Source organism: Branchiostoma floridae, chromosome 5, assembly GCF_000003815.2.
Source record: "Branchiostoma floridae strain S238N-H82 chromosome 5, Bfl_VNyyK, whole genome shotgun sequence".
In the NCBI taxonomy this organism is placed as follows: Eukaryota; Metazoa; Chordata; class Leptocardii; order Amphioxiformes; family Branchiostomatidae; genus Branchiostoma; species Branchiostoma floridae.
The window spans coordinates 20,546,527-20,571,699 of NC_049983.1; the positions used below are offsets into that span (position 1 = coordinate 20,546,527).

Consider the following 25,173-nt stretch of genomic DNA (forward strand, 5'->3'; position numbering starts at 1 on the left):
CTGGAGTTCTGCTTCTCGTCGCAATATGTAGCCGATGTAGGTGGCACTCGTAAGAGAAGCGGCTCTGTAATTTTTCCGACTACTACTATATCTACGCGACTCAACCTCTGCTTGGAGAGTACCCCAGGGGCCTTCCCCACCGATACGACCATCGTGGACGTGGCCGCCGGGGGAATGCACTCGGCCTTCTCAACATCTCAAAGGGAGGTTTGGACGTGCGAATGCAATGATGATGGGACTCTGACGAGGCCCGCACCCGAAGAGGAGGACTACAGTAAAGTTTGAATGTGACGCCAGACCTATTCACAGCGTCTCCTATCAACACTGTTTGGTATTGCAATGCGTCATTTCGTTCACCGCTGAAGGTGCAGTGCTGATTGTCGTCTCAAATAATTAGCTTGAAATGATGAAGACACGCGGCGTGTAAAAGTAATGAGTAGAGTTAAGTGATCAAGTCACCGTAAGTCTGATTACACTTAGAAATATCAGGTACTACTTCAATGTACAATGGCGCAGAAACTTTCGCGTTGGTTTTATTTTCGCGGTGGCAACTTCACCGCGAACTTAAAACCACCGCGAATATTTCCTGTCGCCACATGTACTACGTACTATACACCGTCACCGTGTAATGAAATGCTTACGGTGCTTAAGCTAAGGTTTTCCATTACAGTATGTGACAACAATACTTATCCACCCCTCATAATCACAACACTTGGCAACGTTATCAATATATCTACCAGACGGTCAACACTTCCCTCCCCTGGCCCTTTCAAACACTAGTAGTTTATAAAAGTAGAAGGCAACGTTCATCGGCGTAGCTCATTGGCCCGAATGTCCTAGCAATCACGGATTGTAATTGATTTTTAACCGTCTTTTGAAAGATAATATTTAAAGTTACCAAGCAACATAAGTCAGGCGCTCAACCTGCCCTTGAAACGAGGTAGATGGAGGCACACACGCCCGTCCCGATGCTTCAATGACTCGGGGCAAAGTCATGGAGGTCAGTAGAATAACTCTAGATAGCATAAGCGCCCTCATTACACCGCAAATACATTAGTGGTACTTGAGAGACAATGAACTAGCTGTGCAGAAGTGAGATAACTAATCTGTGTGCTGCCAGACGTCACCGAGCACAAATCCCCAGTAACAAGTGTATCTTGTTTTGTCAGCACTTAATGTGGACGTTTTGTCAACAAGTGTTAAAACACCATTCCCACTGACCTTTATTTTCAGAGGTCAACCAACTATAAATGGTGATATGCTAACTATGTACATACCCACAATCAGCCGAGCTACCATTAAGTGATCATAAAGTACACGTTGCATGCCTACACCTTAACGGACCCATACATTCTTGAAAGGGGACGTATTTTATATGGACGATTTAGCTCAGTACCAAACTTCACACTAAAAGTACATACTTGTGCTTGTTCTTATGCGGCATCTTGTCCTATACGTAACCATAAAACATCATCCCATCGTTCATCTCAGTATTCATTCTTTAAAATCTATGGCTCCCCAATTTTAAGGGGGGAATGGTACAACTCACCGTTTTACAACGTGGGACGTGTGCATTCCATCGTTTGCTGCCCGCTAACGCCAAGGGACCAGTGTACTAGCGGAGGTACTAGAGGACCTTGGGCAGTTGGTGCACTTGCTTACGGAATCCTGATATCTACTCCCTCTAACATTTTGTTCTTTCAGACTCTGACTTTGACCTTTTTCAGTAGAAATATTTTTGGACTTTCAGACTTCGTATATCCAAAGATTGCTTTGATTCACCAGTATCTGAGGGTCACGGGAGGACAAGGGTGGAGACTTCGTGACCAGCAAACGACTTGAGACAAAACACAAGTAAGTAACATTGTTTGTCTTAAGAACACTGGCCTATTGTCGGCATAACAGTTGTACATGCTATACACTTAGACATAGTGGACTTGGGATAATCCCTGTACATTGGAAATTACTACTACTGCTACTGCCAGTCAGTAGACTGACAGTAGAATATTATGTTAAGAATAACTGTTGTCGTCACTTGATGAGGACTTCCCAGGCCTGTTGCGCCCTATATTGTCAATCCAAGTGGTTGAATCACCAACAAGAACTACGTTCATCATGTATAATTTCTATAGCAAAGTATTCTAGTCATTACCTGTGGCACTACAGCAGTGATTACATGCATACATATTGCACTATAACGTGTTGTTTTTCTGTAGTCTGTGTCGGTATTTATTTAATCCTTCCCCTGCATGTGTTTGGAACATGACAGTGAAAATAACCTTTCCCAGGCGTGCCGTCTCATGGTCACAGTTGCGCATGTTTTTCTATAGGAAAGCGGACAGCACAAAGGTTCAGACTTGTGTAATATTACTTCCAGATTTATGGCTGAGGTTTGTGTTGCTTGCTTGGAAACATGCGAGTGTCTGATGAAACTTTTTAAACATTTCTGTAATAAATATTGTCAGGTTTAACGTGTAAGTCATTTCTGCTGGACAGGTGATTGAACGTCATTGTGTGTTCTTTTGACCTGCTTATCTTTTGTGTAGCCATAGGCAGAATTTACAGCACTAAGCTCGTGGTTATGGTAAGATATCCGTGAGTGTTTTTGTAGTGTTACAAAACGAGACATAGTCGGCTGTTGACAATACATTCCCGGGTCTCCGATTCAAATTCTCCACTTTGACTAGCGCTAGCCTGGATACCAGACACCAGACCGATCTAAAATGTCTGTCTATAGATATTTTTTAGATCGGTCTAAGGTTTAGTATCCAGCCGGACTACACCCTGACTAGCTTCAGACACATTTTCCTACCATAAACATTACCGTGCGCAAATTGCGGTAGTAGTTGCGTCTTGTTTATACGTCACCAAGGTAACGGTTAAGACATCCACCAATCACGACATCTTCACTAGTTAAGTGTTTACCGACCTTGTTGAGTGTCTGGATAAGGGTTCGTCATAAACACAAAATTAGGGTCATGCTGACGTATGTTGGAGTGTTCCTGTGGTTTAATTGGTTGGAAAGGACCCAATTTGAAAGGACAAAACTAAACTAAGTATCAACATAGTAAATTCGTAACGCGATTTACTCTCCAAAGGGAAGAATTGAAATGAATCTCGGACACTACTGGGGAAACAAAGAATCATAGCAAAAATCGCAAAAAAAGTTTGAATATCCTCAGCTTGGAGTATAGGTGTGATGTTTCTCCCCCTACTACCACTATCATTTTCAAAATTTACCTATATAACTTTCGACTTAGCAGAGTCGACCATCATCTTACCGTCATCTGCACCAAATTTTACATATTTGTAGTAAGATGTTACAAGTGTTTTGTTACCTAATACTGACATAAGAATAGCACCCAGTTGTCGGGTTATTTCTTCCTCCAAACCTATTATTAGGACCGAGAGAAAAGCAGCGAAGGACCGTAAAAAACCGACACGTACTAGGAGCTCGAATAGGAGACAAGCACGCTGAAACCATGGCAACTGAAGTCAGTGAAGATGAGGTTGGACCTGATCAAACATCTACAGAGGAGGAGAAAGATTCGGACACAGTAAACAAAGAAGAGACTGGCCTTGGGGATGAACGAAATGACCAAAACGGTGGAGATACGTTGAATATAAATGAAAACGAAAGAGAACAAGATGTAACAGAACCCGAAGAAAGACACAGTGACTGCGATGATGATAAAAATTATGACGGGGATGATAATGATGATAATGTAGACGTGCAGGATGCTAAAAAAGAGATCGACGTGGAACCAACAGAGGAAGAAGGGACGGCCGACCTTGACAGAGATGTGACAGACCAGAATACCGACGACAAAGACGAAGAAGCAAATGAGGCAGAAGAAAATGATTCCCCTGGCGAAGACAGGAACGTAACCCAAGAAAGTACAGATGCGTTGGACTACAGAGAGGAAGAAGTGGATAAAGATGACACAAAACCAGAGGAAAGGCAGAGTGAGGATGGCACTAATGAAGGAAACACGCAGGACACAAAACTAGAGGAAAGGCAGAGTGAGGATAGCACTGATGAAGGAAACACACAGGATGCTGAAGGAGATGGTGAAGTGGACCCGAACGATGAGGAAAAGACGGCTGAACTCGACGTCAATGACTCAGACCAGAAGATCAACAACAAAGTACCAGTGGCCGAGGAAATAGACTCGCTGGACAGTGAGGATGAGGAGGATGGAGAAGAAGATTATCCTGAGGAAGTGGACCGGGAAGACGATGACAGGGATCAAGAGGAGAAGGGGGGATCTGCACTGGATAAGCTCACAAATGGAGACGTGGAGGGCAGTACTTTGGCTCCATTGCCGTAAGTCCATATACCAAAATATATCCGTCGTGCTTTCATGGATAATCCCAACAGAGAATGATGTAATTATAACGTTATTACCAAATAATTCACAAGACGAATTGTTTGTTTAACGTTACGTTTATGACATACATGTCCTAGTGACTATTTTGTGTCACACCTCTGCACAAAACACCATTTGATATGATTACGATAACTGAGGAATTCCTAACTCTTCCAGTGTTTCTTTCGTCTTTTCCATCCCAGGTTATTCTCCTCCAGGGATGACACACATCCAGCCTGTGTTATCCAGGCCTCCAGCTCCGTGCTGGAAGATCTCAATGTTTCTGCCTCGGTGGAACGGCCAGGGGTGAGTCCTTTATAAACATACAAGGCTAGTTTGGGCACCGTGCATTACTCCGTAGTAACCAGTCTTTGCGCTTGCTAACTTGGTTCGCAAGTAAAAAGATTGAGCTAGAGATTGCTACAGAAGATTGTACCCAAGCTAATATGAGCCACTATTTAAAGTAGATTTTAAAATCTGTTGCATGCTTTAGTTCAGTCAATTGGTTAACTGCAAGCAGACGTAGCTCTAGAGACGAAATTCGAATCCTTTTGTATTTCTAACATAGTTCCATGTTATGGAGCTGTCTAAAAGTTAGCATTAGGACAATAAATCATTGAAAACAATGGTGATTCTTGTTATGTTATATTTCTTCGGAACCAGGAAGGTGCCCGGGTATCTATCGCCAGTCATCTTAGTTACCTAACGGTGGGGAGACACGAGGAACTCATCAGTGACGTCATCAGACTGGAACCGTTCGGAAAGGAGCTGCCGTCTCCCTTGAACGTCGGTGAGTGATCATGAGTCATCCTTAACACATATTTCTACTAAAAAAAAACAACTCCAGCCCCTGTGTATCTTGGGATAAATGCTTCGCCAGAAACTTTCTTTCAAGAGACTTTCAGACACAATGGCTGATGTTAAAATGTTTGGTGAGACTTGAGCGATGTTACATACATGTTTTGATCCTCTCCTGTTCGGCAGCTGTCCCATACACCGGCAGCCCGCTACCCCGCAATGACCACCGGGAGATCGCGTTGAAAGTGTCGTCTGACGGTGAGACATGGCGGCTGGTGCGTGCCCGACACTCGGATATCCAATTTGAGGACTACAAGGTAAAACAAAAACTTCTATGAATTACTTCTTGCTCCAAATTGCCTGTTTGCCTGTATGTCATTTAGATAAATGCGCCTTGGTCACGCCAAATGGAGCAATACATTTGTTGTATCAAAAATACGAATTCTTGTCGTTTGTAGGGCTTTTTCGCCGCGTTGAAGCTGCACAAGTTATGTCTCCTCGCCGTGGTACTGCGCCTTAAGAGGGAGCGCTTCATCCTCGAGCCGACAGGAGGCAGTGTGAAATCGTCCGTGGACCACAGGATTACATTGGACTGGTCGTCCCATTCCGACAGGAAGAAGGAGGGCAGACTAACTCTTGAAGTAAACAACATATTTCATTTATCGAGACTTACAGACGAAACCCACACCTGCATATCTTCATGAGAGGATCCTTCGTATTTTTCTGAAAGAAATTCGATACAAAGAAATATTTGTCTGGGATACGTACACTGATAAACCTGCTCCATATCACAAAGCTTGAAATGACGGTAAACAAGTTGTTGTTTCCCTTGCTAGGTCCGGCCTACGACCACGTTCGTGCACGACTTGAAGGAGCGGGACCCGCTGGGGCACGAGTGGCTGCTTACCATGGGCCCGGTGGTGTACCTGCCTGTGCACAACTTCCGCCGCGCCGTGACCGTCACCCTGCCCTGTCCGCACCACGAGGCCGGTCAGTATACTCTCCAAACAGAGGTTTGACTCAGGCAGTTTTTGTCGGGCTTTCTACTGTGTACCGGCTTCTTTATGTCCTCCGGCTAGGGACGGGAGCCGAACCTTGGCTTTGAGAATGAGAAAGTAGGTTCTATAATCAACCAACACAAACCCTAAAGTGCGGTGGGTAGTGGCACCACGCGTCTGATGAGTTAGTTATCTAGAATAACAACTAACCGTTTCATCCCTGTATTTTGTGATTTACATACAACTGTTGATAGATAATATCCATTAATGGCAGCTTGTAAAATGTTGCAAATACAGTTGCATCCAATGCTCTGCCCCCTTGGAGAGATCCAGCCATCCCGACCCCAGTCCAGAGAGTTTCGCAGGCACCGTATGGGCAGATGTTACTGGACAAGGTAAGGTTGGAGGTATACCAGTCTTGCCTCCGAGTTCGTAACTTTAAAAAATGTTAAAGGCATTAAAGCAAGTGTTTTCGCCATTATAGTAGGAAAACAGTAGTGTTGCATTGTACAGATGTACCACTCTTTCGATTGATATTGTAGTTTAGATTGGATCCTGTTAACCCTACGCTGTAGGTCCGGAAGCGGGAAGACAGGAAAGACGCCCTCCACGTCATGATGTACGATAGAACCACCCAGCGGTGGTCACTCCAGGTCAACAACCTGTCACGTCACGAGGCCGACACAGAGGTCACCTTCCAGCCTACCAAGCTGGCTGACGGGTAGGGGGTAGATAATTATGTAGCATTCTGTACATTGCTGTCCATTTTGATAAATTGAGTGTGTCGGAGCCCTATGACTCTACAGCAACATTTACGTATCACGCATGTACAATGGTTGTTCAGCACCAAGGACAGGGACAGTGAATCTGACCACCACCGCCACATCCACGATGCACGTTGCGATACACATTATTGCAGCGCCTTAAAACACTTTAAGATGGCGAAAACGCAATTTGGTCTATTGGTATTTTATTTCTCCCACTATTAGTTACATGGTGATGCGTACTACCCGGGAAGTGCCGGGGCTGCTGGAGGACCTGACCCAGCGGGTAGACAGGACACTGCGGGAGACACAGGTGTGCTGGACCCTACACAGGCACGGGGAGGATCCGGACAGGATCGTGGTCAGGTGTGCCACACCCAACACCATGGAGCAGGTGGAGGACGAGCTCAAGAACGCAGGTGAGGCCCACTTTTCCACTAGACGGCGATCGCCGGGCGACCGTACAGCGACCAAATGTAGATGTTTGAGGCCCATGATTTCAACATTTAATTAGAATATGATGCAAGATCTAAAAAATGATTCAAAGGGCATTAGAAATCCGTACATTTTCTATGAAATTCGTCGAGCTATCTATCACAAAAGTTTCCGGATAGGCTATGGGATATGGAAATTCTACTTATCTATTTAGGGTATCTTTTGCATAGTGTATCTACTTGCCTTGATGTCTAACCTTCATCGACGTATGATGCGTGTTTGAATGTTTGTTGCTTACATAATAGGGTTTTATGACATCTCCCCGGTGAGTGAGGAAGTCGGGCTGCTGGAGGGACAGTCCGTTATCATCAGTCTGGGAGGCAACCTGGTTATCGATGACGAGGACGGGCGGGTAGAAGTCGCCATGCGTTTCCATGCCAACCAGCAGGTCGTCTGCGAGTTCTGGATCAAGGCGCGGGACAGGTTCGCGGATCGCGCCTACCCGACGTACCGGGGCACCCTGGTGATCCACGCCGAGGAGCCGGGTGGACAGCGGAGGCTCCTGTGCGCCATGGCCGTCACACTGCCGAAGGTAGGGCGGTGATATGATTGACTTCGTTTCTGATGGGTAATTTGGTGGTTGTATTTTGCTAGCCAGGAGTGCAGCCTTGTAAGCTTTGGTCCATCCATCATCGGACAGTCGCGACCTTTGGGAGCGGACCAAAGCTAACAAGGCTTGTCCCCCAAATAGTATATTCCTAATTCTTCTTCGCAGATCTAAACCCGCGGCCAAAACGTTAGTTCTTGATGTCAGCTCTGCTTCATCAAGAGTTTTTTCTTCACTTTTTTTTTGGGGGGGGGGGAGGGGTCTGGACCACTGACTGGCTGTCAGATAATCAAAGAATTGCCTTAATGTATTCTTTAATTAAAAATGATTGGCTTGTGCCAAATATGGCAAGCCCATTGATAGTTATAACTAACTAAGACGCATCAAAAGTGAAAACCGACCGATGAATCAGAGTCGAAACCAAGAAATAGTACTTTGGCCACGGACTCGGCTCTGCGAAGGAGAATGAGTTTCCTAGTCAAGGGAACAGGGATTTGATTTGAGCTAGAGAATGAATTCTGGTGTTTTATACTTTCACCATAATCTCCTGACGAATCATGACAAAGCTTTAAAATTAAGCTTAACCCTATGATCGACTTTTACAGATGGAGAAGAGGTTCGAAAGAGCAACTCGAGCAAAGCATGTGGACATCACAAATGGTGAGCAATGGTCGTCAATAAACCTAATAGGTGACACCCAAACTTATGTATACACATTCGTTTTGTATTTTTATTAGCCAATGGCTTGAAACAAAATGATAGCCTCAGCTTTAGGCCAGGACTACGTCATACCTTGATACATATGAAAAATGTCGCCATTGTACTCCTCATTTCTCTCCATTCAGACCCACTGAACAACCAGTTATTAGACTGGCTGTCGTTCGAGTTGGGCAAAAGTTGGGAAGCTGTGGGTAAGGCTCTAAAGCAGAGTAACGCCACCCTACAGCGGATCAAGCGTAACTACCCGTACGACATGAAGACACAGGCCTTCAACATGCTGTACCAGTGGCGCCAGGCACAGTCCAAGGGTACAGACAAGGTAAGGATCCCCCGATACTAACGTTACTTATATAAATATAACATGTTCTATGACCTGTATACCGCTGCACAAAGTCTAATATTTCCTCAGAATCCATTGGTTGGTATATGCTGGATAGCAAAGTTGAGCTCACGGCCTGGTGGTCAGACCAATCCGCCCCTAAGGGGTGGGGGGGGGGGGGTGTAATACCTCCCTCACATTAGGCGAAAATCGATCGGACGACGAGTCTGCGAGCTCTAAATTAAGAGGAGGCATGACCCTGCCGCCGACGAAGAAATGGTCGAGTTCCCCCCTACCCGTCAGGGTCATGCCTCCCCGTACTGTAATCAGACTCGTCATTCGATCGATTTTCGCCTAATGTGACGGGGTATTAGGGCAACTGTAACTTTTGGGCCCGCATTCTTCACGATGCGGCAGCGACACCTAGCTGCAGTGCAAAGTGGGAACCAGTCAGTATTTCCCTGAGTATTAAAGGTGACGGACGGTCACTGAAACGTCTGATAGGTGGAATTTGGTTGTGTACAAACAACATTGTTATCAATTTCCTCAGAATGACTTCTCCTTCCAGTGGACTCATCGAAGATGCATACTGCTGTTTGTCTTTTCCTGTACTTTTCAATTATGTTCGTACCAGCAATGGCACTGTTATTGTTCTGCTTTTTTGTTTGATAAGGTTCGGGAGTTGACACATGCTCTGAAGAAGTCTCACAATCGTGTCCTTGCTGAAGAGCTGATCAAAAGGTAAGGTGTTGAAGACAGACTTGGTAAGGTGTTGAAGACAGGACGTTATTTATCTTTTCAGTTCGTCAAGATTGTCCAATTCATCCGTTAGGAAAAAACACCACTACCATGGTTCCTACTGACAATTGTATTGTGTTGTCCACTACTAGATGCACTGAAGGTGACACCACAGAAGAGCCCTTGCAGGTGGGAGAACAAGTCATCCAAGAGTGACGGACCCCAGAAACATTCTCATATTCCGTGTAAAATCCTAAATGCTGGGCTGCATAGTTTGCTAGCAAAAAATGCTAGCCCTAGTAATAGAATAATTCAAGCAATTTTTAAAAAAGATGGGAATTGTACAAAGTCTGCAACTGTTCTAAATGAAGAATTTATCCTATCTGTACATTAAAAGTGTCTTCAACTAGCCAACTTCTTTCAAAATTGAAATTGTTTATCAGCAATTTTTTCCTGTTCTTAGCTCAATGCCAAAACATGACTCTATGGGTAGGGGAGCACAAGCTGTAATTACTGCAAAATGAATTTGTTTGTGGGGGTTTAATTTCGCGGTAGTGGGAAAATGGTCGTTCCGGCGGTCTTGAGTTTGCAGTAAGGCCATTAATTGTAGTCAAACTGTAATTGAAAAATGGTCGCGGGGGTTTTCAGTTTGTTGTGAAGCGGCCACTGGGGAAACCATGATCATAAAACCGCTGCGAACATTTCTGTATTTACAGTATGTGATTGAACAGTCCAGTGTAACATACTCCTCACAAATAAATAAGAAAGAAAATATCATCCTGCATGCATGTGTATTATGTGTACCTCCTTTTGTCTGTTTAGGCTTTGGCCCGATGAGAATCAAGTACAACGTGACACTTCTGTAGTTATTTGCATGATATTCTTCACCTGTCATGAAATTACAACTTGTCATACATGTATACAATACGTGTATGTACCATAACAAAAATAAACAATGGACATGTAATATTCGCTTTTGTTGTTTTCATGATCTTCACTATCATGAGATTACAACTTACAATACATGGATCCAACACAGTGAATTAGAAATGTTTCTTTTGGTCAATTTTACCAACTTAATCTGATAGTATAACAATGTCCATTAACATCAAAGAGTGAAATTAAAGTGCCAAACGGCATACAATGTTCAGTAGTGTTACATTCTAACTACAACACACTGGAAACAAACAAAAAGCAACAAAATTGCATTTCCTATTTCAAACATTGAAGTTCGAATTCGTGTGAATATAACAACTTAGCTATCAATAACTGGCTTTGGACCTTCCACTAAGATACTGTAGGCTGTATTTTAATATCACATTACTGGACAAATACTGACCACTGTGTTTGATTTGAAGCTCTCGCAGTGTCAACATTTGGCTTAGAAAAGCATAAGTATTATTTCTCCAGTTATATCTAGGTAAGGAACTACAAAGCATATAAATTTATAATCTTAATTCTGCCTTTTTATAGAAACTAGCAATGAATTCACTGTGACATATGACATTGTCACATATGACAATGAAGATCCTGTAACACAGCACTAAATGAGTACTACCAATGAGTCTGCAAGCTCTACATGACATTTCGGCTATAATATGCACAGTACCCTCTCAAGCATTGCACAATTTTAGAAATCTACCAATGTTTGCAGGTTCCCAAGCCCCATCCAAAATGATGGGGTACGTTTTCCTGTGAGAAACACGCTCGAGTCTCTGATGGTCTTTAAATTCTATAACCTTCTGGTTTAAATGGTCCTTTCATGTAATGGCTGTGACACATTCTAACCTAACACTGTGGCTTTAACATTGGTTCTGGGACTGAGCAACAATGGAGCAGCAGATTTTGTTACAATTGCAAAACTATTGTATGGTATAAACAATTGGTCTGAATACACATTTTGTATATATATATAATATGTATACTGTGAAATCATCTCATCACCTTTGGAACTTGGATTATTTACAAGCACTCTCAAGCTCTCTGTTTCACACATTATAAACCCAACATTGTTACATATGCATCGCTTGATAAAGAATAAAGCTGATGGTTCATTCATTATATGGCAGAGGTCACTTTTTCTTCTTCCTCCAGGGACAATGGGTTTCATCTGTTTCATTATGGTTCAGATACATGTAGGTAATACTTCCACACCTACAGTAACACAAATCTGAACTTGGGTCACACTAATTTCTTGATTCTCCATGTTTTTTTTAAAGAAAATTCTAGGAGTGAAAAATAGAAACAGACATTCTATGATGGACCCCGATATGCTTCCGCATGAATAAATCCATGGAACACAATTCTAACATAAGAGCTTATGCCATGGTTAAAGACATTTCATAAACAACTTGAACAACTACACACTTCAATTGTTGGTAATAAAACATTAACATGTTGGGATTGATATATGCTCAGAATCTCATAATTATGGAATTTGCATTTTTTTAAGTCAGGAAAAAAAGAACCTGGATTAGCCCAGCCCAAACAAAACAAAACAAAGATGCTCAACAAACACTGCTCAAAATTTTTTCCATCAAGGATCGTTTTCACATGAACATAACATATACCCAATATCTCTTTAGTCTGAGATACTTGTGTAGATTCTTCACTGGTACTGATCATCTTCTCCTCCTGGTAACCACTGATGGCAGATGCTCGACTCTCTCCATTTCAGCTGTTGAAACAAAACTAAACTGATGTTAGTGCAACTTCTTGTCAGGTAAGATAGGTCAAAGCATTAAAAGAAGTGTAGTACATTTTTCTTCAATTACATTTACAGCTATTGTAAAATCACTTCTGCAATGCAGCTGCTAGAACTTATTATTGGAGCACAATTTTTTTACATCTTGACAAGAAGGTGTTTTACAAAAGAAAAAGTACAACAGATGCATAACATAGTATTGCCTATTGGTTCATACACCTTTTTTATTATATGTAGTGTTAAGAACAAGAAGATCTCCCCACCTGAAGTTATCTCTCCTGCTTGATGCCAGATGACAGAATGGGCAGACAGACAGATGGGTCCATCTCTGGTGGTGATGGAGACTGTTCTGTAGTGATGACTCTCTGTGGAATGAGTAGGGGAGGGCTGGGTTTGGGAGATGGCACCTGTGCAGGGATACGTCTCTGCGGACTCAGCAATGGAGGGCCAGAGGTCATCCCATCATCACAACAATCTGGAGCAGACTTCAAGTCATCAGTGATGTCTGAATTTGACTTTCTAAACTGTGGGTCTTCAGACTTGAAGCCAGAACTCTCATCTGTGTCTGATTCTGTCTGGAGGACGTCTTTGCTGTCCTTGCTAAACTGAGAGTCTTTAGCCTTGAAGCCAGACGTTTCATCTGTGTCTGTGTCTGTCTGTAGGACATCTTTGTCGTCCTTGTCAAACTGAGAGTCTTCAGACTTGAAGTCATCAGTGATGTCTGTGTCTGACTGGTGGACATTTTTGCTGTCCTTGCTAAACTGAGGGTATTCAGACATGAAGCCAGAAGTCTCATCTGTGTCTGACTGGTGGACATTTTTGCTGTCCTTGCTAAACTGAGAGTCTTCAGACTTGAAGCCAGAAGTCTCATCTGTGTCTGACTGGTGGACATTTTTGCTGTCCTTGCTAAACTGAGGGTCTTCAGACATGAAGCCAGAAGCCTCACCTGTGTCTATCTGTAGAACATCTTTGTCGTCCTTGCCAAACTGAGAGTCTTCAGACTTGAAGCCAGAAGTTTCGTCAGTGTCTGACTGGAGGGCAACTGTGTCATCCTTGCTACACTGAGGGTCTTCAGTCTTACAGTCGTCAGTTTTGTCTGTGTCTGACTGGAGGACATCTTTGCTGTCCTTGCTAAACTGGGAATCTTCAGACTTAAAGCCAGAAGTCTCGTCTGTGTCTATCTGTAGGACACCTTTGTCGTCCTTGCCAAACTGAGAGTCTTCAGACTTGAAGCCAGAAGTTTCGTCTATGTCTGACTGCATGACATCTTTGTTGTCCAAGCTAAACTGAGAGTCTTTAGACTTGAAGTCATCAGTGATGTCTGTGTTTGTCTGGAGGACATCTTTGCTGTCCTTGTCTGACGGATTGTCCTCACCACTGCCCTTGCCAGTGTTCATACTTCTCTTGCTTTGCCATAGATTTTCTATCATTTTGTTGATACTCCTTTGGGGGCCATTCAGATTTGCAGCTGCTTGGGAGTCATCTCTGCCCCATTTACCTGGGTGGCTGGTATCTGTGCTGTCTGGACTTGGAAGCAGGTCATCTGTGCTAAGTTGCATGTCATGGCTTTCTGTGTTACTTTCACCGTCTTTACTTGGAACATCATCGACTGCGTTGTCTGCAACTTGTTCACTTCTGCCTTCCCTGCCAGACCCTAGGCCTACTTTATTGCTTTTAGTTACTTTGGGGTTATGAGTGCTGTTCTTGTTAGCCTGAGGGTCAGTACTGTTGTTTGTGACTGGCTGTGGACAGACTGTGACACCTACAAGAGACTGCTTGTCAAAAGGACTACTGTTGGTCTGAGACGTTACTGTGCAGCTAGTAAGGTTTGGCATGACATCATCTGTGAGGTCAATGACAGGTGAGGCATCATCTGTGATATCTATGACAGGTGAGGATATGGCAGTGCTTGATATGACTTCACTCACTTTCGACACCTTTGTCATAATGTTATCTGTGCTGCCTGTACTACGCAGGTCATCATTTGCAGCAAAGCTTGGTGTGACCTTCTTTATGGTGACAGCACTTATCTCATGGTTGTCTGTCATGTCCACATCAGCCTGGGAGACATCTGTGGTGGTCACCTCCAGCTGAGGGTCATCTCCACTGCCCATGGTAGCCTGTGCATCATCATCAGTGCTGTTTTCATGTTGCTGGAGACTCTGGTGACAAACCAGCATAACTGGATAGGGCTCTGTTGCTTTGGGCTGAAACATAAGCACATCAACATGTTAACTTGCTATCATTTTCATTTCCCTTAAATTGCTACAAGTAACATCCTCTCCTTTTACAAACTATGTATTTCATAGGTAAAGTTATATGTTATTGTTTTTAGGTGATACTGAAAAAAAATTTCTGTGAAAACAGATTTGGTCATCTGTTTATTCTGTAAAACTTATGCTGTAGGATACCAATACCTAGCACCAACTACAGGCCTTGGTAAACTCAATTTCCTTTTGTTACACCTAAACTAAATTTGCTGACAGCCAACTCTAGCCTTCCTCCATAATGAAATATTTACTACATAGTCTAGTGTTAGGCTTACTGCCCCAAATGCCAAGTAATAATTGTCAATATGTTTTTCACTGCTTAGGAGGGATGTATTTGTCAGGTAGACATTTCAGGGAGGTAACAGTTTATGTTTAGACAGAGCAAAATAATGTATGTATCTTACATCCACAAAAGCTACTGGTCGGGGAGAATCCACATCCACACTGCCCTGTACAGTTGAACTGTTAAGTGCTGTTGCAGGTAGTGTCCCCTCCCGGTAGCACTGTGTGTAGGCCTCCTGTATCTTGGCCCCCAGGTCCACCCCTGCCGCCACATCCAAGCTGAAGTTCTCCCCGATCCACCTCTCCACGTCCCTGACCGTGAAGTGTCTGTCGTCCATCTGCTGTGCCGCATGCACCACCAGCTCGCTCACGCTGGAGTCGGGATCCACGTGGACTATCGGTCGCGGGGGCTCCTCATACTCCTCCTCCTCCATCTCAGCAATGCTGCCCTCCTTAATGCACAGCTGCAGCTCCATCTCTATCTCATCCACATCCTTCCCAAGCAGCTGGGCCACCTCCTCGCAGATGTCCTCTGTGTACGGTCGGTTCCGCGGGTCCTGCGAACGGATCACGTCCAAGATGGTCGCCTTCACCAGGGGGTCTGGGTTGCTCTGCTCACACTCGGCAATGCTTCCCTCCTTCATACACAGTCGTAACTGTTCATAGATGTGCTGCTCCCTCTGCCCGAGCATGTTGGCCACCTTCTTGCAGATCTCATCAGTGTAGGGAGTGGCAGCTGTGTTTTCATTGGTATGAATGGCCTCAAGTAAGGTTGCCTTCACTAACGGGTCTGGTGATGGTCCCGAGGACACTGGCGTCTTGCTTCTGACGTCCTTGTTCAGTCGGTACGACTCTCTTCCATCCGGTAGGAACTTCTTCTCGACAGACCCTTCCCGCAGACATCGAGCTAGATTATCACTTATCAGGGCAGCATCAACGTGGCTGCCATGCCGCTGTCGTACTCTTTTGATGATCTGATCCTCAGATGTCCAAACTCTGAGTTCTCTACACTTCTGTATTGCCTCCAATATCCACTTCTTGACTAAGGCATCAGGTTTTCCTGTCCCTTCTAATGTCAGAACAGGTTTTCCTCCTCCTTTCTGCTTCAGAGGCTTTGAGACTGATGACAGTTTGCTCCCTTTCCCCTTGGGAAGTGTCTTGCCCACTGGACGAGTTGTGGCACTTTGTGGGGATGATGCACTTTTCAGAGCATTTGTAGAAGTTGATTCAGTAGTACTGCCTTCATAATAAGATGCACCATCTTCCCCTATCGTGTGTGTAACGATGCCTTCTTTCACACAAAACTGAAGCTGTCCAGGCACAACTATAGCATCTACATCATGGTTCAGGTAGACTTGCCTGCAGATGTGCTCTGCCGTGAGTGCAATGTTGAGGCGCTTGAGGATGAGAATTGCGTGAAGGATGTAGTTTGCGATGATGGGGTCAGCTTTGTTACTTGACTTCTGACAACTTGAACTGCCTTTTTGTTTTACACTCTTTCTTGCTGTCTGCTTCGTTGATGTTGTACCCTTTGATGCTGTACCTTTTCCTACTCTGTATATTGCTACCCCATCTGGCATGATTATTCTGTTGATTGTTGACCTGCTGTCCTGAACACACAATGCTAACTGTAGCTGTACTACTGTAGGGTCAACCTTGTGCTGGCGCAAAACTCTCTTGCAGATGCGCTCTGCAGTGACTCTTTGTCTCATGGCCTTTATGTCATGTATGGCACGGATCAGCCATTTCCTGTACTTTTTACTTCCCTGCTGAGGCACTGCTTCATCTACTGGAAATGGGTTTGAATCTGCAGCAACTGAAGGCCCATCATGCAGCATTGTTTCAACATCCAAAGGACCTTCAGCTGACTTGTTGTCTACACTGCTTTGGTTCTGCACTGCAGCAGTCACTGAGAAATACAATGTCTTGCCACCATATCCCATTTTGGTCATGCTTCCCTTCTCTACACTGAGGGCCAGTTGGCTTCTCACCTGGCCCAGTGTGAAGACCTTCTTGGTCATCCGTAGTAAAGTGCTGAAGATACCCACAGCAGTGGTCTGCTGTCTTAACATGTGCTTTCTCTTGATGGCCTTGTGCAACATTTCCTCTAGAGAAGGGCTGTCAGAACATCTAAGCTTCTTGTCTGTACCAGATGAATTTGCCTCTTTTTCTCCATCAGGAATGTTTCTCCTCTTGACTGGTTTGATGACATCAGTCGCTGGTAACTTGTAAACCACACTTCCATCTGCTTTGTAGATCTGTAAAATGCTGCCTTCATCAACACACAGATCCAAGCACTCCAAAAGATCTTTCTCAGCAATGCTACAGTCCCGCGATATGGGTCTACAGATTCCCTCTTCAGACGGTTTTTGCTTGTTTACCTTCATCTTTCTCAGTACTTCTCTGATCAACTGTTTGACAGTCATATCAGGCTTGCCTGACATTCTAACATCAAGCTGGCACTTCTTCATGTTGCTCTTTTCAGCATGCCCAAGCTTGTACAAAATGCCGTCCTTCTGCAATTTTCCCTGTGACAAGCCACGTTTTGCTGCTTGCTGTAGCCTAGCCTTCAGGCTAAAGTTGTTTTCAACTTGTAGGTCGTGAACTAGGTACCTACTGATGGCGAGTAAAGACGACCCACCTTCCTCATCCATGTCTAAGATTGCCTTGCAGATGAGGAGGAAGTAATCTGCATGTGTACTTGGTGTAGTTGTGAACAGGAGATTTGTCTGAGGGTTTGTCTGAGAGCTTGCTTGAAAGTCTGAGGGATTACAGTAATATGATGCCCCAGAGTTTTTGGAACTTATAACTCCACTTGCCAATGCCACTTCAAACCCCTTTTGTATTACATCCTTCTGAAGACCAGACGTCTTACAAGCACTGTCAACTATAGCTTCTCGGCTCGCTTTTTTCCTTCCAAACTTGATCTTGTCCACAGCATCCAGGATTAAACTGATAACAAAGTCATCAGTTGGACCACTTTCAGTCTTGACTTCCCGAGTAGTCATTGTTTCTGTTTCATCACTATCAGTTGAAGCTGGTGCCATGTATGCTTCAGGACTGTTGGACGAACCTGTTACATGGTCTTCTTTGGTGGGGGAGTCCCAGACCTCCATGTTCAGTGAAATGTTTTCTTCCCCTACTGAACCAACATCTCTCGATCTTAAAGACTTGTCTGAGAAATCCTTTGACTTAAGACGTTTCAACTGGACTTTGGCTCTGGACCAGGTGGCATCAGTTGGGTTGATGTAGACGCAGGCGCCTTTTGCCTGTCGTACCCTGAGGATCTGGCCTTGGTTGGTAGCCGACTCCACCTGTTGCTGCACAGTGTCCCGCGGGACACCATGATGCCTGCACACGTGGTTGACTATCCTGTCTTTAGTGGCCAGGCCCTGCTTCTGTACTGCCTTGATGGCCTGAAGCAGCCAGGTGGGTGGCTTGGAGACTGGAGGATCCATGGTGGAATGCTTGTTCTTGGACACTTGTCTGGAACTGGAAATGACAAACAACAAATAAACTCAACTCAACATGACTCAATCATTCAATCAAGTTCTAACTTTTAGAATGTCAATTTACCCATTAATGACTCAAGCAAAAGGTAAAGGTAAAGCATCTAACATATATCAGCATCACACTGTACTGTAATACCATGTAGATTTGATTAAATGGATAACATCCGTGCCCGCATCAATTTTTGGCCATGTCCAATTTCAACAATATTGTAAGTCATACAAAGCAGCTGTAAAGTCAGCAAATATATGCCTTGGATTGCAAACAAAATATCGGAAAATTGATACTAATGTCATAAATTCAATTCCAAGGTCAAAAAGGAAGATGTCAAAAAACAAAAATGAAGAGTCTACTATTTGTGTGCCAAACTCTAAGAGTATAGCCATTTGTTCAACCCTCATGAAGACTTAGATTTCATAATGAAGGCAACTTTTTTGTCCAAACTTTTTTTTAATTGCACGCTCGCATCAGTTTTTGGTTTACAGAGGATGTTATCCATATAATCAAATCAACATGGCCTAAGTGTGAGAGAAACAAAATTGGTGTCAACGACAAGTACCCAATGTTACACAATACCTGCCATCTACAGCTTCTAAAATCATGGCACCCTTCATGAAGGTCATTCTACCATCAGAATCCCTGCTGTCATGGGCGCAAAGATGTTGGTTGGTAAGCTAAGGGTTTATCGTTATGTCTCAGTGGACGCAAGTGAGTGCTTCTTAAACCCTCCTTGCTTAAACTTAAACGTTATCAATACCGCCCTGCGGTACTAAGAACAATAAAAAATGGCTGCATTCACCATGGCAGTCCAACGCAATACTGGAGGCTACCACAAAGAATCCAAGTACCTGTGAGTTTACATGATAAAGATCAGCATCAAATACTTTTGTGTAGTTATTGTGCACTGTGCACTGAATGAATTGATTAATGATATGTGCAATTTCATGCAGTGTGCTAAGAATGAGTAATTATTTAGAAATCTGTTAATTTGTATGTCAGTACTTTACTATGCATCATACTAAGTGAGACCGACACCAAACATGAAAAGAATAAACTGAAAAACATCCAACCCACTTTAGTTCTGCATGAAATAGAGCAGAAAGTTGAAATTTCTCAAGCATGACAAAAGTATTTTAAGTACCTTTATACCCACCAATGTGATATATTATTCATGATCCTGTATCATTTCAGTGTTATGGTGTCATGCATGCAGAGAATTGTTTTGACACTAACATGTACTTGTGACATCCTCGAGGTCAACAAACGTGTACTTTATAAACAAGTACAAAGTGAGATATCACTTTACCTTTAAAGGTATGAACCAAAAGCACACTCTTACCTGTATACTTATTCTTTTACTACCAGTTTACCAGTTCTAAATGACAAGGCTTAGAATCAAAATCTTCCAGTACCAATGCAACTACTAGTATGATGATTGATTAATGCAGTAGAGCTTCATGTACTTTCAATCAAACTGAATAAACTATGTAAATTACATATCATGTCAGCTTTAAGGTCTGGCATAACATAAACTTGACAGCATACTAGTATTCCATTGTTATACATGATTGCTCAAGCATGTTTTTTTTTTCTTTTCATCTTTGAGACCTACAAAGGATTTTTAACATAATGTACTGATAACAGCACTGTAATACACACAAACCACTTGTTGACATGTAAGACTTCTTGTATTGTGGATTGAGCTGAAATTGACACTCCTTGTTAGATACGTTACAAAATTATATGATATTGTATGTATAATCTGGAAGTCTGGCAAATCAAGAGACAAAACGGAAATATTTAGACACCCGAGGGAATATCACAATATACAGCTCTTATGCATGTAACCTGTTGAAACCACAGAGAAATACATGTGTCATTGTACAACATAGACAAAGAATAACATGTAAAAATTATATTGTCAAACAATTAATGGGATGGCAGCCTTGTGCTTTATACACATTACTTGGTATTTGTTCATTCTGCTATTAATTCATGCCTATTCACTTTTTTGTACAGTATTTGCTCTCCACCCAGTTACCATGACCTAAATTCCTATACATGTACAAACAAATGCACTACTACTGTAGTAGTGTACCATGGAGGTTGAAGTGTTAGATCTAAGCTTGTGAAGTATTCCACAAGTCCTGTCTATGTTATCAAGCCTAATTTTAGCAGCTAATGGAAGATACAATAGTTAGAGCAATTGTGGGATAAAGCCCCAAATTAATTTTTACACATGAAGAAATTTCAACAGTGCACTGTTGTCTAATCTGTCCTGAATGCTGTTTATAAGCCACCTCTACCAGTACCACATAAAACACCCATTAGTAGTATTGCCATCACCAGTATCTAGTATTTAACCAGCGATGTGCCATGCACAAGTACAATCATACCACCAAGAGGTGGCCTAAGGCAAGATAAGTCATGCAATTTAGAACACAAGTTACACAACCATACCAGAACATAGAATTTCTCTAAATCATACAAAGCAGCTTCAAAATAAGCATACATATGCAATGGATTGCAAAAATAAATACATGTATCAGAAAACGAAATACTAATGTCATAGAGCATTACAAGGTCAAAGAAGATGTGAAAGAACACAAATGATGAATCTATTGTTCGGTATACCATATTTTGTGTTCAGTCATTTGTTCAGCTTTCCTGACGTGATTTCATAATGAAGGCAAGGCGATGAAGTTTTTGGATTCCAGAGGATGTCATCCATATAATCAAATCAACATGACCTAATACATATGCATGTTATTTTAATTACATTGTCTACTATTCCATTCTAATGTTGACTTAGTAACATGTATGTACTTAAAGTAATAAGAAGAATCCCTCCAACCACTATTCATGCTGAATTCTACATCAACACCCTGAAATCAATAACACGTTGTGTGAGTCAAGAGGGATAAACCACTAACAAGTAACAGACCAAACACCACGTGAGCAAACAAAACTTTTCAGGCTATGCAGCTTTCCTCCATCTGTGCTAATCATATGCAAAAACTTGTAATTTGTCGCCATTCAAACGATTATAACTGACATCCGTACCACCAACTGGTCTTCTGCAAGAGGTGGTGTTGTCCAGGGTCTGTGTCGTAACTAATTTTGCAGGACGACATAATTGCTGTACCCGCCCACGTCCAACACAGGTATGCAAATCATTGACCAGCCCACACACCATACCTCGCAACTACCTTACTGAAGCAAAAATGTTATTTCTGGACGTTTGCATCCCTATATTTTCTTAACAACACCATTCACCTTATTAACACAAAGTTACCTGCGTCGACCCAGAAGGAGGAAAATAGCGCGAAAAGGCCAACAGCCCGCCAGCTTTTTCTGAAAAAAATATGTGCAATGCTACGACATGAAAATGGCGCTTATACCCCCTCATAAGTCCTTCGTCACTTTCTAAGACATGTCTTAAGAACCACTTTATACAAACCTGGTCTACATGTAACCTCTACGACAGGGCAAAGGAAGTAGAGAATTTCTCTAACTCTGGAGTCAACAGCTACAACAAATTCTCCATGATGGCGGAAGTGGATCGAGGGTAGCTGACCTTTCACCTCGTGACCCGGATATGGTTACGGAGTTACGTTCTTATGCGTCATTGTTGCTTCCGTTTGAGTCATATGTTTCGATTTACGTTGACGTGTTTTACTTGTTCCTTTGTCTGCTGCTCGGGTAAATTTCAGGGTGGTTGTGTGATGTCGAGGACTTTTCAGTGCACGGTTAGTGGGTGAGATTTTACACCTAATTACCTTCTGGTGTCTCAGAGTTTCGGTGTAAATGGTTGAGAAAAAGTTCAGGAACACACAGAGCACGCTCTCTCGGTAGGGATGCGAAGGGAGGGGAGGTAATTTTCTCTTAGATGATCCGGGTATGACGTCGTTGCTACCGGCAGGATGTAATCATTTGCGACTGCCTCTTGCCCATCGACCTGGCTCTGTTCCTGTCGGTTGTTGTTGGAGGTGAGCTTCTATGGTCGACATTTTGCAGAAAAGAAGGTGCTTTCGTTTGTTGTATAATTGTAACGTTAACGTTACATCGTGTAGAGTAGACTGTGACATGTTTGTTGTACATAACGTTTATCTATGAAATTCATAAATACATGTAGTTAGTCTCAGCTCCATAACCTGCAAATGAATGTCTATCTTGCTCTCCAAATGTCTATTGAGGGTCTGCATGGGGGGATGCTGGTAATGCTTAACGGTAAAGTCCAAAAGGGTGACAAATGCTAAAGTAAAAGCTAATTAAAAAAAAAATGTAAATTTAGGAGCTTCCTAACACATTCTGCAGGATTCAATCACATATATGTAGCGACGGAACGTTTGCATCAAAGACTGACATGTGAGTTGTAGAGTCGGTGACAAAAACATCATCAGAGTATGATCTCCGAGGGTTATTTGATGTTTGCCTCCGTGGTTATGTTGGAATATAACAACTAGTCGGACGAATTGACGACACGTCTGTCTTGTGACACGATCAAACCAAGACTCTTTTATTTTGAATCACATTACTGGTCGCGTTCTGACGGTTCTAGAACACCCTTCCCCAAACAGGTATAGATCACCCGCTCGAAGAAGGGTCGCCAGAACGCGACAGTTACAATAAACAAATACAATACATTACAGTTATACTGACATCACAAAGAATGTCTCAATAACACTTAACGATGAATTCCAGATAACAAATAACGCGTTGCATAGAGTTAAAATGTCCTATAACGCTTCGCGAACAATATGCCAATAACGTTTTAAAGTTGGATTAGAGTGGGCTGGCTCCGATTAACAGTGAATTAAAATAGCTCTTAATGATCAAGGCAAAAGGGCATGCAGACCTGCAAATGCAGGGTATGGAGCTTAGCTGTCGCTGGCTTGATCCTGAGCCCTATATGTTCATGCTTAGGCTTACCCCTTGCAGCAGCATCCTTTTGGTCAAGTTCAAGTCTAAATAGCACTGAAAGTCAGATCTTTGAATGTTGACATGTAGTAGGACTGTGTCCATGTGGTGTATTAAAGTGGCCTGCACATTTAGCTACTTTGCCACATCCATACAGCTGGTGGCTCAAGTTTGTGTCAGGGTCTGGACATCTCTGGAAAAGAGTTGCATCGCCCTTTTAGATGCCAGGCACGTGAACCCGGCAACCCCTGTATGAGGGAGCTTATGGTGTCAAACCTATGCACGTAAAAGAACCCAACACACCTATTGAAAAAAAGTGTGGGTGACTATTCATATATATATATATATATACATATATTCTTGGCTGAATTGCCAAGCTATAGTAAGGCTGCATGGTATTCTTAATAGCAAAAGAATATGCTTCATCTTCAGTCTGAGATGGCCCGACTTACCTTTTGTACTGCATGCATGTACAGTACCTTAACTGTGTGGTAAATTGTTCCTTTCTTCTCTCTTTACAGTGACTACTCAACATGGATACAGCTGTAGACATAGATGGTGCTGACGGTATGGACCAGGGGACCACGGAGTGCCAAAAAGCACACAGACAGGCCAGCACCTCCCTCAACATTCCCAGATTGAACATGGAGGTCTCTGACAGTCAGGTACTAGTTCAGGTAGGCCAAAACTTACAATCTCTTTTTACTAAGCTTGGTTCCTTTGGTATTCCATAACATCCATTAATAAAAGTTAACAGGTGCAAAAACTTCCCACTCATCTGTATCCTGTTATACAATACAGAGGATGTTACATAATACAGAGGATATTATAATTGTCATACAATACAAAGTACTAATGTTATGTTATACAATACAGAGTATGTTATGCAAGAGTTATGTAAGCCACTTCTCCAGCAGGTTACAGAAATAAATTGTCAATAAGAGAGCTGATATTCATGTACAATGGGGCAGACATGTACTTAACACCCCCAGAGTGCTTATTATGTGTACACATGTATGTATATTGTTATGCCATCAGGTACTTAGTCAGTTAGTGGCACTTTATGGAGCTTTATGGCAGTATGGATGGAGGAAGAGAGAGGTTGTGTAATCAAAACCTTTTATTTGAAGCTCAAAATCGTGAATGTTTCTAATATTTAAGGCATTGAGCTTTAGTCTGATGTAAGGACAGTCAGGAAGTGATCCAGACATACTGTTGTATGTGCAAATTGCGGGCCAGATACATGCAGTTTATGTTAAATACACCACGTGTCTACTGTTACTGTCGTTATGGTAAACTGTACCCTTTTAAACTGTCTTGACATCTTTTTATTTTGACTGACCCCTCTGGAACATCTAGAATGGGATAAGTCCTTACTTCTGTTGTTATGTAGTTTGCAGACCATCTTAGAATATGATATTTTCTAACAAACAGATTTTCTTTTGTGCCAATTGTTCTCCTGTATGCCAATACAGGGCCAAATTGACTCAGCACAGACAGATGCTTTGTACAGTGTGGAGTGGTTACAGAAACAAATGAAAGAAAGAAACCATGGGGAGACAGTTGTTCCCAACTCCAGGTTAGCATACTGCTTTTGTATTTGTTTATTTAACAATTTTTCCATTGTATTTTACTATCAATGATAATTGTTTTTAATGGACATAGATAGCAAAGTCCATAGAATTCTTCATCAAAATCAGTTATTGTTAAAACCTTAGTTTGCTTAGTACATCACTTC

The 25,173-nt window shown here is 42.7% G+C and overlaps 3 protein-coding genes across 10 annotated transcripts in view; 2 read left to right on the forward strand and 1 right to left on the reverse strand.

The window, feature by feature from the left end:
- On the forward strand, window positions 1-11,822 carry LOC118415980. Its single transcript, XM_035820978.1, has 16 exons — window positions 1-1,624; window positions 1,751-1,854; window positions 3,403-4,327; window positions 4,574-4,676; window positions 5,034-5,160; window positions 5,355-5,485; window positions 5,627-5,809; window positions 6,005-6,158; window positions 6,464-6,561; window positions 6,742-6,887; window positions 7,156-7,349; window positions 7,671-7,957; window positions 8,578-8,632; window positions 8,818-9,011; window positions 9,685-9,752; window positions 9,902-11,822. Exons 3-16 carry the CDS (start codon window positions 3,483-3,485, stop codon window positions 9,963-9,965), a joined length of 2,649 nt encoding a protein of 882 aa, XP_035676871.1. The 5' UTR covers window positions 1-1,624; window positions 1,751-1,854; window positions 3,403-3,482; the 3' UTR covers window positions 9,966-11,822.
- On the reverse strand, window positions 10,614-22,135 carry LOC118415975. 3 transcript variants are annotated; one of them, XM_035820960.1, is made up of 5 exons: window positions 21,976-22,135; window positions 15,128-18,497; window positions 13,400-14,660; window positions 12,717-13,249; window positions 10,614-12,426 (listed from the first exon to the last, which is right to left on the reverse strand). In XM_035820960.1, exons 2-4 carry the CDS (start codon window positions 18,461-18,463, stop codon window positions 12,723-12,725), a joined length of 5,124 nt encoding a protein of 1,707 aa, XP_035676853.1. In that variant the 5' UTR covers window positions 18,464-18,497; window positions 21,976-22,135; the 3' UTR covers window positions 10,614-12,426; window positions 12,717-12,722. The 3 variants fall into 3 exon arrangements, with proteins under 3 accessions (XP_035676853.1, XP_035676851.1, XP_035676852.1); XM_035820958.1 differs by having other exon boundaries at window positions 12,717-14,660; XM_035820959.1 differs by having other exon boundaries at window positions 10,614-12,440; window positions 12,717-14,660.
- Window positions 21,977-25,173, forward strand: part of LOC118415976 (zinc finger protein 423-like) — an 8,744-nt gene continuing 5,547 nt past the window's right edge. For 2 of the 6 annotated variants that reach the window (XM_035820966.1, XM_035820967.1), the window contains exons 1-3: window positions 22,110-22,264; window positions 23,957-24,112; window positions 24,911-25,014. In XM_035820966.1, the coding sequence (XP_035676859.1) occupies window positions 23,969-24,112; window positions 24,911-25,014 (248 nt within the window). In that variant the 5' untranslated portion in view covers window positions 22,110-22,264; window positions 23,957-23,968. Of the gene's footprint in view, window positions 22,541-23,956; window positions 24,113-24,910; window positions 25,015-25,173 lie in introns of all 6 variants that reach the window. The other 4 variants (XM_035820961.1, XM_035820965.1, XM_035820964.1 and 1 more) reach the window with 4 other exon arrangements.

Coding starts and splice junctions, on each gene's coding strand:
- LOC118415980 (XM_035820978.1), top strand. CDS start 3,483: ATGGCAACTGAAGTCAGTGAAGATGAGGTTGGACCTGATCAAACATCT. Junction 5,161..5,354: donor GCCGTCTCCCTTGAACGTCG/GTGAGTGATCAT, acceptor CCTGTTCGGCAG/CTGTCCCATACACCGGCAGC. Junction 7,350..7,670: donor GGACGAGCTCAAGAACGCAG/GTGAGGCCCACT, acceptor CTTACATAATAG/GGTTTTATGACATCTCCCCG.
- LOC118415975 (XM_035820958.1), bottom strand. CDS start 18,463: ATGGATCCTCCAGTCTCCAAGCCACCCACCTGGCTGCTTCAGGCCATC. Junction 14,661..15,127: donor GACCAGTAGCTTTTGTGGAT/GTAAGATACATA, acceptor CTTATGTTTCAG/CCCAAAGCAACAGAGCCCTA.